The sequence below is a fragment of the Moschus berezovskii genome, chromosome Y, assembly GCF_049115385.1.
Source record: "Moschus berezovskii isolate FMDL1 chromosome Y, NW_MosBer_1.0, whole genome shotgun sequence".
Lineage (NCBI taxonomy): Eukaryota > Metazoa > Chordata > Mammalia > Artiodactyla > Moschidae > Moschus > Moschus berezovskii.
The window spans coordinates 11747761-11762956 of NC_142489.1; the positions used below are offsets into that span (position 1 = coordinate 11747761).

General features: G+C 35.7%; 1 protein-coding gene across 15 annotated transcripts in view; it reads left to right on the top strand.

The window, feature by feature from the left end:
- LOC129557945 (lysine-specific demethylase 6A-like) overlaps window positions 1-15196 on the top strand; it is a 175667-nt gene that overhangs the window by 114988 nt on the left and 45483 nt on the right. For 9 of the 15 annotated variants that reach the window (XM_088834368.1, XM_055428604.2, XM_055428603.2 and 6 more), the window contains 7 exons: window positions 98-224; window positions 4418-4516; window positions 4635-4854; window positions 5350-5484; window positions 5941-6096; window positions 7622-7717; window positions 8308-8715. In XM_088834368.1, coding sequence (XP_088690494.1) covers window positions 98-224; window positions 4418-4516; window positions 4635-4854; window positions 5350-5484; window positions 5941-6096; window positions 7622-7717; window positions 8308-8715 — 1241 coding nt within the window. Of the gene's footprint in view, window positions 1-97; window positions 225-4417; window positions 4517-4634; window positions 4855-5349; window positions 5485-5940; window positions 6097-6641; window positions 6740-7621; window positions 7718-8307; window positions 8716-15196 lie in introns of all 15 variants that reach the window. The other 6 variants (XM_055428607.2, XM_055428606.2, XM_055428612.2 and 3 more) reach the window with 5 other exon arrangements.

Below are 15196 nucleotides of genomic sequence, written 5' to 3' on the forward strand. Positions count from 1 at the left end.
AAATATACAAGAAGGGTATTTGTGTGCTTCCTGATTTTCTTGAGACTAGAAGAGTGGTTGAATCATGGGTAAATGGCTTCCACTTCATTAATTATAGGATGGATGCATCATAATGTGGATCTATTTGGAGACAAAGCCACCAAGGAAAGCTGTGCTATTCAGTATCTCCAAAAGTCATTGGAGGCAGATCCTAATTCTGGCCAATCTTGGTATTTTCTTGGCAGGTGAGACCAGACTCTTGGGTTGTGCTATCTAGAGGTGGTTTCTAATCTAAAATGTTAATACAACCTGTAATATCCTTAGTGGAAGTTTATTTTTAAAATATTGTAACAGAGTTTTGGGAGGTAAATATGATCATTTCAGATCATTCTGAATTAGGTGCTTTTACTGAAGAATTCTTATTCTGCTTATTAGATTTCATTTCACTTGAATTATTACTAGTTTTCAAAGAGTTTTAAAGAATTTTATTACATGCTAATTGGGCTATTGTTTTTCTGTTCAGTATTTAAATTGTGTTCCTTCTATCATTTTTATCATTTTTAAAATGTATTTATTTAACAGAATTCATTTTTATTCTATCTGATGATCATGTATAGCATATTGAAAAGTCTAAACCATTTGAGATTGGAATTTTCCACTGATTAATGAATGGATTGGATTAGATATATCAGTTACCTTTTTTCAGTGTTATAAATTTAATTGTCTTATTTGGTTTGACTGTAAATTTTGCCCCTTTCTTATTGATATTGATTTTATTTATGTAAAGGCTAATACACATTTAGGTTTTGTGTTAATATTACCTTTAGTGACTTTTTCTTTTAAAAAGGAAGTATACTTATATTTGAGATTATTATTAAAATAATTTCTTTTTTAAAAATTCCATTTTTGATTAATTTTGTATAATAATCAAAGTTAGCTACTTTCAGCATAGAATTTTTCTAGTCTCTCCTAGGCTTGTAAAAGAGTCTAGTTTCAGTTCCTTCTCAACTTAGTGTTTTCTCCTCTGCTAAAGATCATATGGGATAAACTGAATCTTTTTTCATCTTCCATTTCCATTTGTTGTTGTCAGTCAAGCATTTAGTAAATGAAATAAGTGAAATAAGTAGTTTTTGCATTTGGAGCTAATTTTTACCTTTGTGCAATATTTATATTAAACCTCTTTTAAAATCACCCTATTATCTTTAGAAAGAGGGGAGTGTGACACTTAATATCAGGTTTTTTTATTAGCACTCTGCTAATTTAGATTTTTAAAATAATATGACCCAGGATATTTTTTTCCTTTTGACCCAAGATAAAAATCTATAGCATAATGTCATGTACATTGTATGTGACTCTTTTAAGGTATCCTTTTGTTGTTTCTGGTTAATCACAGCCACCTATAATATATGTAATGAAATATGTTTAAAATCTTCATTTTAGTAAGGATACACTTTCCCATCTCTTTGGGAAAAGCAGTATTCTACAGAGGACTTCACTGAGGTTAATTGAATTTAAAACAACAATGTATGTTCTGTTTTTTAATATTTTTTCTACCAGTATGGACCAAGTCTAGATTTTTCGATTACATGATACTTGTTTAGGGCCAAAGATGATCATTTTATACAGCATTTATTTATTTGGCTGTTAAGGGTCTTAGCTGCAGTATGTGGGATCTATTTCCCTGATTAGGGGCCAAACCCAGGCCTCCTGAATCGGCAGCACAGGGTGTTGTTAGCCACCGAACCAGCAGGAAAGTCCCTTGACAGCATTTATTTTTAATGTTAGTTTTTCCCATAATGTTGTTTCTTTTCTTCCCTGCTGCCTTTTGATATGTTGCTTCTAATTGACTTTACTAATAGAAAACAGAATCACATTTCTGACAAATGACCTTTTATAGCTTATTGAAGGTCTTCCTGGTGCTCCAGTAGGAATACTGTTCTGCTTAACAGTACAGGCAATGGCAAGCCACTCCACTACTGTTGCCTAGAAAATCCCATGGATGGAGGAGCCTGGTAGGCTGCAGTCCATGCGGTCGCTACGAGTCAGACATGACTGAGCGACTTCACTTTCCCTTTTCACTTTCACACATTGGAGAAGGAAATGGCAACCCACTCCAGTGTTCTTGCCTGGAGAATCCCAGGGACGGGGGAGCCTGATGGGCTGCCGTCTATGGGGTCACACAGAGTCGGACACGACTGAAGTGACTTAGCAGCAGCAACAGTACAGGGGACATGGTTTTGAGCCCTAGTGTGGGATAATCTCCCATACCATGGAGCAACTAAACTAATCCTATACTCTGCAACTAGTGAGCTCACTTAGCCTGGAGCCCAGATACCACAACTAGAGAGTGACCATAGGCAGCAGCAAAGACCCAGTGCAACCATAGTTAGTTAGATGAAAAAAACTTACTGAAGCTCTGAATGAGGATCTCAATGTCTGTAAAATTTATAGAGATTCAGTGGGAAGCCACTCCAGTACTCTTGCCTAGAAAATGCCATGGATGGAGGAGCCTGGTAGGCTGCAGTCCGTGGGGTCGCTAAGGGTGGGACACGACTGAGCGACTTCACTTTCACTTTTCACTTTCACACATTGGAGAAGGAAATGGCAACCCACTCCATTGTTCTTGCCTGGAGAATCCCAGGGAAGAGGGAGCCTGGTGGGCTTCTGTCTGTGGGGTTACACAGAGTCGGACACGACTGAAGTGACTTAGCAGCAACTGCAGCAGTATTTCAGAAACTATGTGTTACCTCTATGTCCAAGGCTTTATTTCATATTATAACTGTTTCTTGATTGGGATGTATCTGTTAAATTGAGATAGGGATGTTGCAATACAGTAGTAACACTGGTCATGAAAATGTTAGAGTCTGCCACACACAGAAAACTTAAAAAATTAGGGATGATCAGACAGCAACTTTTTTTTACCCTTTCATGTTACAAGTAGGGGACATGAATTCAAGGAAGTAGTTTCCTCAAGGTAACATAATAATTCAGGTAGCAGAAAGAGCTAAAACACAGCTTTACTTAGTGCTTCAGATCTCTTAACATTAAGTTAGACAGGAGATAGATATAACATTTGTCTGATCATTAAAATACCCTTTTGTTAAAAATTTTTCTGTCTGTTAATATTCACATGATCTCTAATGGTCAAAACGGCCTAATGATGTTAAATGAAAGAATCCAGACGCCAAATAGATAATGTAACAGGGTTTAATGGCTAGGCGCGCCCCCCCTCCCCGGGCGGGATTCCCGGACCTAACACAGGGAGGTCAGGGAAGTCCGCGCCGAACAAAGGCAAGAGGCAACTTACGTAACTTTAGGCAAGATTTGGAGTGGTGGTCTCTCAGGTCAATTAGCCGAGGCGGGGCAAGACTGCGTTGGTTGCCCGGTCTGCTCAAGGTTGTGCTGATGCAGTGGAATAGTTCTTGCTGTTTCTGGACGGGAGGGGGAGGTTAGGAGAGGGTTGATTTTTATCAGGACACTTCAGTAGTGGGGGAGGGAATGAGAGTATAGAGCACAATAGTCAGAGTTCGGCGGGAAAAAGTCCCGCGGGAAAGGGAAGAGGGGGAAGAGAAGTCAACAATGACCACTGAGGTCTGATCTTACAATGTCTATCCCTGTTTGCGTTATTGTTTCCATTTTAATTCTTCCTCAGGACTCATAGAGCACAATAGTCAGAGTCCGGCGGGAAAAAAGTCCCGCGGGAAAGGGAAGAGGGGTAAGAGAAGTCCAACAATGACCACTGAGGTCCGATCTTACAATGTCTATCCCTGTTTGCATTATTGTTTCCATTTTAATTCTTCCTCAAGACTCTTAAGGTTGTATGCATTCTTTGAAATTGCTGTCTCTGTCTCTTTCACTGGGCTTTTTGATGTTTGTCAGCCCACAAATTAGCCATTCTTTATTTAGGCTTATTTGTACCCCTTTTTGTATGTATTTTAATATTTCATGGGGTCGCAAAGAGTCGGACATGACTGAGCGACTGAACTGAACTGATATGTTCAGTTTTATGTTTTTCATGAATTAAGAAATGTTTGTCATTGGTATCTTTAAGTTCAGAAAGGAAAATTTGGATGTGTCCATGAGGTATTTATCAACATTTAATTTCTCTGTTACTTTGCTCTTGTAAGAAGCTTGAGTTTAAAGTACGTATAAAAGAGCTCTATATTTAAGTGTCTTCTAGCAGTGAACAAATTCTGGCTGTAAAGGTTTGAAAGGCATACATTATATAACATTTGCTAGCAGTCATAAGACAGAAAGTTAATTTAATAGCTGTTGTAATGTACATTAAAATCTTTATGTATAAACACATATCTTGATTAACAAGTATTTTCTCTTTCCCTATATATCATTTTGACAAGCTAATATAATTAGCATTTGTGGAAACATGAATACATTTAAACTATATATTTATATCTACCTTGTTCGTTCCCTCTTTCAGGTGCTATTCAAGTATCGGAAAGGTTCAGGATGCCTTTATATCTTACAGGCAGTCTATTGATAAATCCGAAGCAAGTGCAGATACCTGGTGTTCAATAGGGTAAGGCTTGTGTGTTAAGTTTATAATGCTGTAATTGATATGCATGTTTATTGAACTTCATCTAAATGCATGTATTAATGTTACACACAGTTTTAGTAAACTTTATATCTCTTTCCAGTGTGCTCTATCAGCAGCAAAATCAGCCTATGGATGCATTGCAGGCCTATATTTGTGCTGTACAGTTGGACCACGGACATGCAGCAGCATGGATGGACCTTGGCACTCTCTATGAATCCTGTAACCAGCCTCAAGATGCCATTAAATGCTACTTAAATGCAACTAGAAGCAAAAGTTGCAGTAATACTGCTATGCTTACAGGAAGAATTAAAGTTTTACAGGTAAATTCTTGAAGTAGCATATTTTAAAGAGATTCCCATACATACCTGGCAGAGGAGGGTGGCTGGAAAGTTTGTCTAATTTTTTTTGATGTCAATAATTTATTTCCATAGTTCCCCCTTTTCACTTTAACATAATACTATATTGAAAATGGTTTTTGCATCATTACTTTTTCTGATTCATTTTAATTTGTGTGATTTTGAGTGTTATTTACATTTTTAAGTTATAACATTTTAGAGAAAAGAACACAGACATTGTTTTTCACTCTTGTGTGAAATTTTACAAGAAGGTATCAAAGAGAATTCTGAAAAACAGAGCTTAGCTTTTTTCCTATTCTTGAAAGTGTGTTTTAGTTATCCTCTTTAGCATATATCTGAAACCCCAGATATATAATCTGCTTTCTTTAAAAAATACCTATAAATTGAGGAAGTTTTAGTGGACTTGCTCTTACTCAAGTAGTCCTGTTTTAAATTTGCTTTTTACATAATTTTTCCTAGGCTCAGTTGTGTAACCTTCCACAAGGTAGTCTACAGAATAAAACTAAATTGCTTCCTAGTATTGAGGAGGCATGGAGCCTACCAATACCCGCAGAGCTTACCTCCAGGCAGGGTGCCATGAACACAGCACAGCAGGTGAGAAGTTGGGTTATCTTCTGTAGGTGCCCAGCTTTAAGGGTTCTGTCCATTCTGTAGTGGTCAGATCTAAATTACTAAGTACAGAATTGGCTTTTTTTAAAAAAAATAGAATCCTTTCAATTATACTACTAAGGGATTTTAGATCAAAATAAAACTTCCTCTGATATGGGAAGATTCTTGGGGTAGTTTAAAACTTTTGTATAGTTTTATGATTTCAAAAGGGATTTCTTAAGGGACTTTCATACTGTGTTTTATTTAATTTTTTAAAAAGTAAATTTTTTAAAATAAGGTACATGTTCTCCATTGATGAAATACTTGACTTTGATTTTCAATTGCAATTCTTGATGTCTACATAGTTTTGGAAAGTAAGCAGTTCCTAAGGTTTTATAATTTGAATGCATGAATTAAGAATATATAGAACCATATTTTTTTTTTTACCTCTGTGATCCTTAGGCCTACAAATCTCATCATCCAAATAATGAACCTGTATTAGGCCTCAGTGAGACACCAATTTCACAACAGCCCTTGCCAGTACATAAGATTACCTATAGTCAAGTAGATGACCTGTCCAGTCCTGCCAAGAGGAAAAGAATATCCAGTCCAACAAAGGTATATATAAATTTTTCAGAGAAATGAAAGATTTCAATTAGAAATTAAATTCTAAGTCTTCTGAAGTTGTGCCTGTCTTATATTTTGACTGTTTCCCATAGAGTGAAAAGGGTTGTTTTTTTAAGCTGTTATAAGCAGTATTTCCTATCCTGAAATTGTAACGTTATTTAAATATAGGAAGTAGGGAAAACTTTATGTTCATGAAGACATTTTATTCATTTCCCTGCTTTTTTGAATTTAACATACATTTTACCACTACTTTGTATGGACATTAAAATAGAGTGTTGAATATAGTGGACAGTCTGTTAGATCTCTGAGTTGTGGTTCAGATGACCATACCTTTTAAGGAGGAGTTAAAGAATAAATGACTTTTCAGATGTATCATTTTCCAAATGCGTTATGCATTAATTTTTTTAATGCTTTTAAAACATAAGCCTTGTTTATCTGTATATATTCCAATTGCTAGTCATTTAGTATCTCATGAGTTACAACTATTGGTGTATGAATTTAATCAAATATTTTTTAATTTAAAATAAATTTTCCTGAAAATGGTTCTGAGAACTGGCATAGTGGTCAAACTGTATCATATACTTCAGTAGAGGAACAAGTTGATTCATGGTGTTTGACACCACAGAAATTACATGTATGAAATATTCTTTTGACAGTTTTAATCACATGTTTTAACGTAGTGGAAGTAGTAAGTTTTAAGCTTTTGTTGGGTATTAATTCTTAAAATTGAATGGCAGTAAGCGAAGTTAATATGTACTTAAGTGTAAGGAGCCTACATTTTCCAAAGGAATAGAAATCATAATACATTTTTGTTTTCTACTTTTTTAAAAAGAAATAATATATTCATATATTTGAAATTTAAGAATTATTAGGGGATGGGTTGTACAGGTTTTAAAGGGTCGTTGAAATTCCTGCCTCCAGCTACTTAATTTTTCTTTCCAACAAATAATCGGTATTAGTAGTTTTTTTTTTTCCTTTTGTTTCTGGAGATACATACACATGTACAAGAAAATGTGCTGATCTGTTTTATTTTTATCCCTTATACTAACATAGCTTGTTGACTGCTGTATCTTCTCTCCCTGCTCACCTTCCTCAAAGATCTGTCTTTGAGATATTTTCATATATTTTATGGCTACTTTGTTCTTTATGGTTACATGATGCTACATTTTAAACTTTCTTGGAAGCCACATGTTGTTTAACTGGACTTCTGTTGTTACACTTTTACATAATTTCTGCCTATTGTAAATAAAGCTGCCCTTAAGCATTTTTGTTATGACACATTTTATAGTTAAACAACCTAGAATTATAATTTCCTTTCCGTGTGATGTATTTAATTCAAAACAAATTATTTTCATCAAGTGAATTCTAATTTTTTGAAATCTTTCTTAGCTTTTCATAATGAATTTATTTTGGTATTGATTACGTTTGGTTAGAAATAACACAAAGTTGCTTGGTTTGTAGACTTTTCAGTTACAGGTTGCTTGATTTACCTTTGTGTACTTTTAAATTTTTCTAGTACTTGGAACAGCTACGCATAGATAGAGATAATTTAAATCCGACACAGAAATTGATGCTGCAACAGTTGGAAAGTCAGTTTGTCTTAATGCAGCAAGTATGTATCCTGTTTTTATTATGAATATTTATCATTTATGTTAAGAATTTTTCTTGACTGCAATATAACTTAAGAATTTATTAATGCTTATTTCTACTTTTTATGTGTAGTCATTAGAATTTATACATCTGAGTTCTAAAAACTACTGGTGGGCAGTTCTATTATTGTTTAATAGCCGTAAATTAATTTGGAAAACAACAGGAAATATATTTTATGGTTTTTGCATATTTCAGGTGTGTTCTATAGGCTTACTTTTTATTACTTTACAATTAAAGTATTCTGAAGTGGAGACGTTTTAAGGATTATTTTCAAGGATTTGGCATAAATAGAATGGCCATTTGAAATCCCTTACTTCATGATGAGAAATAAAGCCTATAAATGACTAACTGACTGTTTTCAATTTCTTTTTTTTCTTGCATACCCCTTATAAGCAAAGGCTTCTTTTAACTATATAGTGAAAAAGATTTGGCTTTACCTATTTAAATACAGCATTTCATTTCTAAAATGTATGTTTTTTAATCTCAAGAGATTAAATGTTATGATAAAGTTAGGGATGTATTGATAACACATTTTCAAAGTCACACAAGCAGGTTTTTTTTGTTTTGTTTTTGAAGATGAGACAAACAGGACAAACTACTGGAATTCCCAATGGGCCAATAGCTGATTCATCACTGCCTACAAACTCTTTGTCTAGCCAGCAACCACATTCTGCTCTATCCAGAGTACCTAGTGTCTCTCAGCCTGAAGTGCACTCTGCTTGTTTTGAAAATCCTTTGTCCAGTGGACCTTTTCCTGCACGCTGTATTCTTTCTGGCACCTCAAAACCGCTAGGGTGTACAGACACTAATTTGGTAGGCAGTAATTACTTAACACGAAGTGGAAGTAATGGAAATGTGCCTTATCTGCAGCAAAACACATTCACTCTACCTCATAACTGCACAAACCTGACCAGCAGCACAGAAGAGCCATGGAGAAAACAACTATCTAACTCCACTCAGGTAAAAGAAAGATTAGCTGCTGTACTTGTTACGTAGTAATTTTTCTTTGACTTGTGTACTTTTGGAGGAAAAGAAATTACAATTTAAGAAATATCATCTTTTTTAAATGACAATTATTTTAGAATTTTGTGTTTCAATATTAATACAATGTTGTAAGGTCATCTGTGCACGTGGTGGTTATGTATCTAGTGTAAATTAATATGTATGTGAATTATGCTAGACAGTCTGAAGATAAAGAAAAAAAGCAGACATACAATTCTTTCAGATTCCATTGCTTAATGAATAAAAACATCATGGCCATGATTGTTAATTGCAGTTATTTAATATATGCAGATATATCCTGCATACAGTCAATACTCTGGTATCTGTGAAGCATTTATTTTAGTGTGGTAAAAAGCCTAATGAAGAAAGATTCACCTATGATAAATTATAATAAAATCTGATTTACACTGTGGAGAAAGTAGCTTAGGAGGGAACTAAGAAGTTACAGTCTCAGAGAACTGAATTTAGAAGAGCAGGTCATATCACATGTGGCTACAATAAAGAGGAAACACAAAGGATCAGGTTTAATTCGTGAAGAGCTTGATGAATCCTAAGAGGAAATGAGAAACATTGAAACTTTTGATGCAGAGATAGGGATTTCTTGAACAGCCACCACCTTAAAAGTTATTAACTACATTTAACATCACTTTAAATGGTTTTAAAGAACTGAGCAGATATTATGGAAAATCCCTGAAACTACTCCCCCGCCCCACCAATGTTTCCACTAACCTGAACATCTTATATTAGAATGTGATAGAGCCCCATACTTTACATTCTAATACAGTCTTTCTGTTGCACATTATATTGATATTTACAGATGTGTGTGATAGTCATCCATCTTCAGTACAAAATAGATTCATAAACATACCCTGTGCACTGTTTATTCCTCCAACCTTCTTTCAATATGTGGAAACAACAGATCTTATTACTGTCTATATGGTTGCTTTTTCTAGAATGTCATATAGCTAAAAGCATACAGGATGTTGCCTGTTTAGAATGACTTTCTCTTACCAATATACATTTAGTTTTGTTTGTGTGTTTTGTTGAGATGATAACTATATTTACTTTTGATCACTTAGTAGTGTTCTATTGTTTGCATTAACTGCACTTTGTTTATCCAGTCACTTTGTGTTTATGTAGTTATATGTAAAGCCATTATAAACATTCTCGTGCAGATTTGTGTGGAGTTAGCTTTTTACTCATTTAGGTAAAAACTGAAGAGCATGATGAATGGATCCTACTGTAAGAGTACTGATGACTTTTCTAAGAAACTGACAGCTCTCTTCTAAAAAGACTTTTATGTTCATTGCCTCCCTCAGTGACTGAGGCTTCTGTTTGTGCTAGCTTCTCTCCCCAACTGAGAGTTGGTGAGTTTTAGGCAGACTCAAAGTACTTGATAAACAGCAGACTTTTGTTTATCATACTCCTGTAGTCAGAGGAATCCAAGATCAAGTCATCAGCAGATTTTGATGTCTTTTGAGAGCTCTCTGTCTTATTCATAGTTGACTCTCTTGTCATTGTGGTTGTTGATCACAAAAGGAATGTCTATGGTTTCTTTTATGTATTTGTTTTGGGCTGTGCTGGGTCTTTGTGTTGCTGCACAGGATTTTCTCTACCGTGAGTGGGGCTACTCTCTAGTTGTGATGCTCAGACTTTTTATTGAGGTAGTTGCTCTTGTTGGCAGAGGACAGGCTCAGTAGTTGTGGTTCCTGGGCTCTAGAGAACAGGCTCAGTAGTCATAGCACACAGGCTTAGTTGCTCACACAGGCTTAGTTGCTCCCACAGCATATGGGGTTTTCCCGACACAGAACTCAAACCCATGTTTCCTGCATTGACAGGCAGATAGATTCCTTAGCACTGAGCAATTAGGGAAGCCCCTTGATGGATTCTAAGACACAGAAATTCCTTTCTTTAAATCTCCAGATTTTTTAAGTAATCACCTTTGAAGGCCTTGCTTCCACATTCAGTGAAGACTTAACTTCAGTGTACCATTTCAGGGGACACATTCAGTTGATGATGACACTGTTTTGAATTTTACTGATTCAAATAGGGATGTAGTGATATATCTTTTTTTTGAAATCTAGTATAACTGATGATTTTCGGAGCATGTTTCAGTTCAGTTCAGTTGCTAAGCTGTGTCTGACTCTGCGACACCATGGACTGTAGCATGCTAGGGTTCCCTGTCCGATACCAACTCATGCAGTTTACTCAAACTAATGTACAGTGAGTCAGTGATGCCATCCGACATCTCATCCTCTGTTATCGCCTTCTCCTCCTGCCTTCTCTCTTTCACAGCATCATGGTCTTTTCTAATGAGTTAGTTCTTCACATCAGCTGGCTAAAGCTTTAGCTTTAGAGCATTAGCTTCAGCATCACTCCTTCTGGCATCATCAACTCTATGGACACAGACTTTGAGCAAACCCCAGAAGATAGTGATGGACAGGAAAGCATGGTATACTGCAGTTCATGGGGTTGCAAAAAGTCAGACACAACTGAACAGCAGTGCCTTTTGTAAATATATTTTCCCAGTCTTCATTTCCCTTCTCATTCTCTTAGACTATCTTTCACAGAAGTTTTAAATTTTAATGAAGTCCAGCTATCAATTCTTTTTTGTAACAGAGCCTTAGAAAGTATATTAGAAACGTTAGCACCATGCTACATAATTTGACGTATATTACCTTCTAGGATTTCCATACTTCTGCATTTTATATTTGAGTCTAAGGCTCACCTGGACTTAGTTTTTGTGAATGGTGTCATGTGTAAAAATTTTCCTTTTTCTTCTACTAAATAAAAAATGTTCATGTGTGTATATATTTTCAAGTGTGCCTTGTCTTTATTTCTTTGTGCAGGCTTTCTTTAGTTGAAGAGAACAGACGCTACTCCAGTTGTGGTGCATGACTTTCTCCTTTTGGTGGCTTCCCTTGTTGTGCAGCACAGACTTTAGTCCACTGGCTTCGTAGTTGTAGCTCACAAGCTCAATAATTGTGCCTTGCAGGATCCAGAGCACACGGATTTCAGTAGTTGCGGTGCACCGCCTTAGTTACTTCACAGCATGTGATAGCTTCCTCCACCAGGGATCACTTCTGTGTCCCCTGATCGTCATGCAAATTCTTAACTGCTTCACCACCAGAGAAGTCCCAGATTCTTGTTTTCAATATGCAAACAAGATTGTCAGATTTTCCACACCATTCCTTGAAAAGACTGTCTCTGCTTCATTTTATTGCCTGTGCTCTGTTGTCAGAAATTTTACTGTATTTCTTTAGCTCTATTTATCTGTTATGTATTTTGTTCTGTTGATCATTTATCTGTTTCTTTTGTCAGTACCATGCTGCCTTGATACCAGTTTCAGTTCAGTTCAGCTAAATCGCTCGGTCGTATACGACTCTTTCTGACCCCATGAATCACAGCACACCAGGCCTCCCTGTCCATCGCCAACTCCCGGAGCTTGATATTAAAATCATTTAATAAACCTGTGTCGGTCCTCTAATGTTGTACTTCAATATTATGTTGGAGTTTTGGGGTCTTTTGTCTCTCATTATGTGAGAATCACTTTGTTAAAAATTTGTAAAAATAACCTTTAATTTCTACTTGCTTCCATTGAATCTTTGAATCAAGTTTATAAAAACTGACATCTTAAATATTACTAAGCTTTACTTCTGAATAATGTGAAAAATCTCTCCTGTTACTTAGTTATTTTTTAATCAGTACTTTGTACTTTTTTCATATAGGTATTAGATACCTATTTCATTGATTTTTTTTCCTATATACTTCATTTTAGGGCAAGTGCTGATGTACTCGGAGAAGGCAATGGCAAGCCACTCCAGTACTCTTGCCTAGAAAATCCCATGGACGGAGGAGCCTAGTAGGCTGCAGTCCATGAGGTCGCTACGAGTCAGACATGACTGAGCGACTTCACTTTCCCTTTTCACTTTCACACATTGGAGAAGGAAATGGCAACCCACTCCAGTGTTCTTGCCTGGAGAATCCCAGGGACGGGGGAGCCTGATGGGCTGCCGTCTATGGGGTCACACAGAGTCGGACACGACTGAAGTGACTTAGCAGCAGCAGCAGCTGATGTACTGGTTGTTGTTTACTCCAAACCATGTCTGACTCTTGGGACCCCAAGCTCCTCTGATCAAGGGATTCTCTAGGGAAGAATACTGAAGTGGGTTGCTATTTCCTTCTCCAGGTGATCTTTCTGACTTAGGGATCAAACCCGTGTCTCCTACATTAGCAGGCAGATTCCTTAGAAATTACACTTGTTCATTACTGTATAGAAATATGATTAACTTTTGTATATTAACTGTATGTCTGGCAACATTTCTATATTCTTACTAACCTTTCTTATTAGGTTTCTTGATTCTTTTAATTTCTTCATGGGCAATTATATCAATTTGAACAAAGAGCTTCATTTTTTCCTTTTTAATTTTAATCTGTATCCATTTTACATCATTTTCTTGTTTGTTATATCACTTTACTTTAGTATGGTAGATGAAAGAGTGGTGAGAGGGAAACATCCTTGCCTTGTTTTGTATGCTTTTGGGAAATGCTTTGAGCCCAACTTAACATACGATGTTAAGTTGGTTTTCTATAGATAATCTTATTAAGTGGAGGAAGTTCCTCTCTATTCCTAATTCAGTGACTAATTTTATCATGCACAAGAATTCAGTTTTGTCAGTTCTTTTGCTGCATAAGTTGTCATGATCATGTGGTTTTTCTTTTTTAACCCGTGGATGAGTGATGTAGTGTCATGATTGATTTTTCTAATGTTGAATGAACCTTGCATGCATTGGATAAATCCCATTTGGCCATAGTGTATAAATGTCATTCTGCATAGTTGGATGTGATTTGCTGATACTTGGTTGAGGATTTTTCTTTGGTCTGTAGTTTTCTCTTTGTGTTTCTAGTATTAGGGTAGTCATTGTCCTTGACCTCATAGTTCAGTTGAAAGATTGTGTTTGCTTCTATTTTCTGGAACAGGTTGTTGAGCACTGGCATAATTTCTTCCTGAATTTTTGGTGGAACTCTTTTATCAGTGAACTCATCTGGGCACTGTGGTGCTTTTTGTTCTGCAGAGTTACTAAAGGATTGATTCGGTTTACTTATATGCTTACAGATTATCTCTTCCTCCCAGTGTTGTTTTTATTTTCCACTCTTTTCTCCTGCTGATCAATATAGTTTTTATTAATACTTCTTCATTGTCTTGATCACGGTAACTTCAGAATATGTTCTGAGATTTAGAAATACTTGCAAAACATTTTCTTTACTTTTATTGTTGATTTGATTCTGCTATTTTTTTATCTTCATATAATTTTAGAGTCATTATGTCAGTTTATACCAAAAGTACCCACTAGCATTTAATAGAATTGTGTTATGTGTGTAAGTCAAATTACTAATTTTTCAGAACCATGAATATAGTTTCTCTCCATTTACTTAGTTCTCTTTTAACTTCTCTCAGTCATCTTTTTCAGTTGTTATAAATAGAGTTATATTCTTGATTTGTTTTTGAAGTATTGCCTTATTTTGTAATTTCTATTGTGATATCCTGATTTCAAACATTCAGAATTCTGTTGAATATTTCTCAAAGTTTTGATATTTCTCAAATTATATTTTTGATGCTTGGTATTATTCTATTTTGTTCAGGGAATATATATTTTATGATTTTAATTCTGTTATTGAGACTATTATTTCTCCTCATCTGTCATGTGAACTCAAAAAGAAAACCTGTTCTGTCCATATGAAGTATGGAGTATTGTTGAATACAGAAAGAGGAAGGAACTCACAGAAACAGAAGAGATTACGAAGTGGCTAGAATACACAGGAAAATTATACAAGAAAGGCCTTTTTTACTGGGATAACCACAATGGTGTGATCACTCACTCACGTAGACTCAGACATCCTGGAGTGTGAAGTCTGGTGGCCCTTAGGAAGCCTGACTATGAACAGCACTAGTGGAAGTGATGAAATTCCAGCGAACTATTTCCAATCCTAGAAGATGATGTTCTTAAAGTTCAACACTCTATATATCAGCAAATTTGGAAAACACATCCGTAGCAACAGGATTGAAAATGGTTAGTTTTCATTCCAATCCCAAAGAAGGGCAGTGCCAAAGAATGTTCAATCTACCATACAATTGTACTTATTTCATATGCTAGCAAGGTAATGCTCAAAATCCTTCAAACTAAACTTCAACAGTACGTGAACTGAGAACTTCCAGATTTATAAGAAGGATTAGAAAAGGCAGAGGAACCAGAGATCAAATTGCCAACATCCATTGGATCATAGAGGAGTAAGGGAGCACCAGTAAAACATCTACTTCTCCTTCATGGACTGCTCTAAAGCCTTTCATAGTGAATCATAAGAAACTGTGGAAAATTCTTAAAGAGATGGAAATACTATACCACCACACCTGTTTTCTAAGTAACCTGTATGCAGCTCA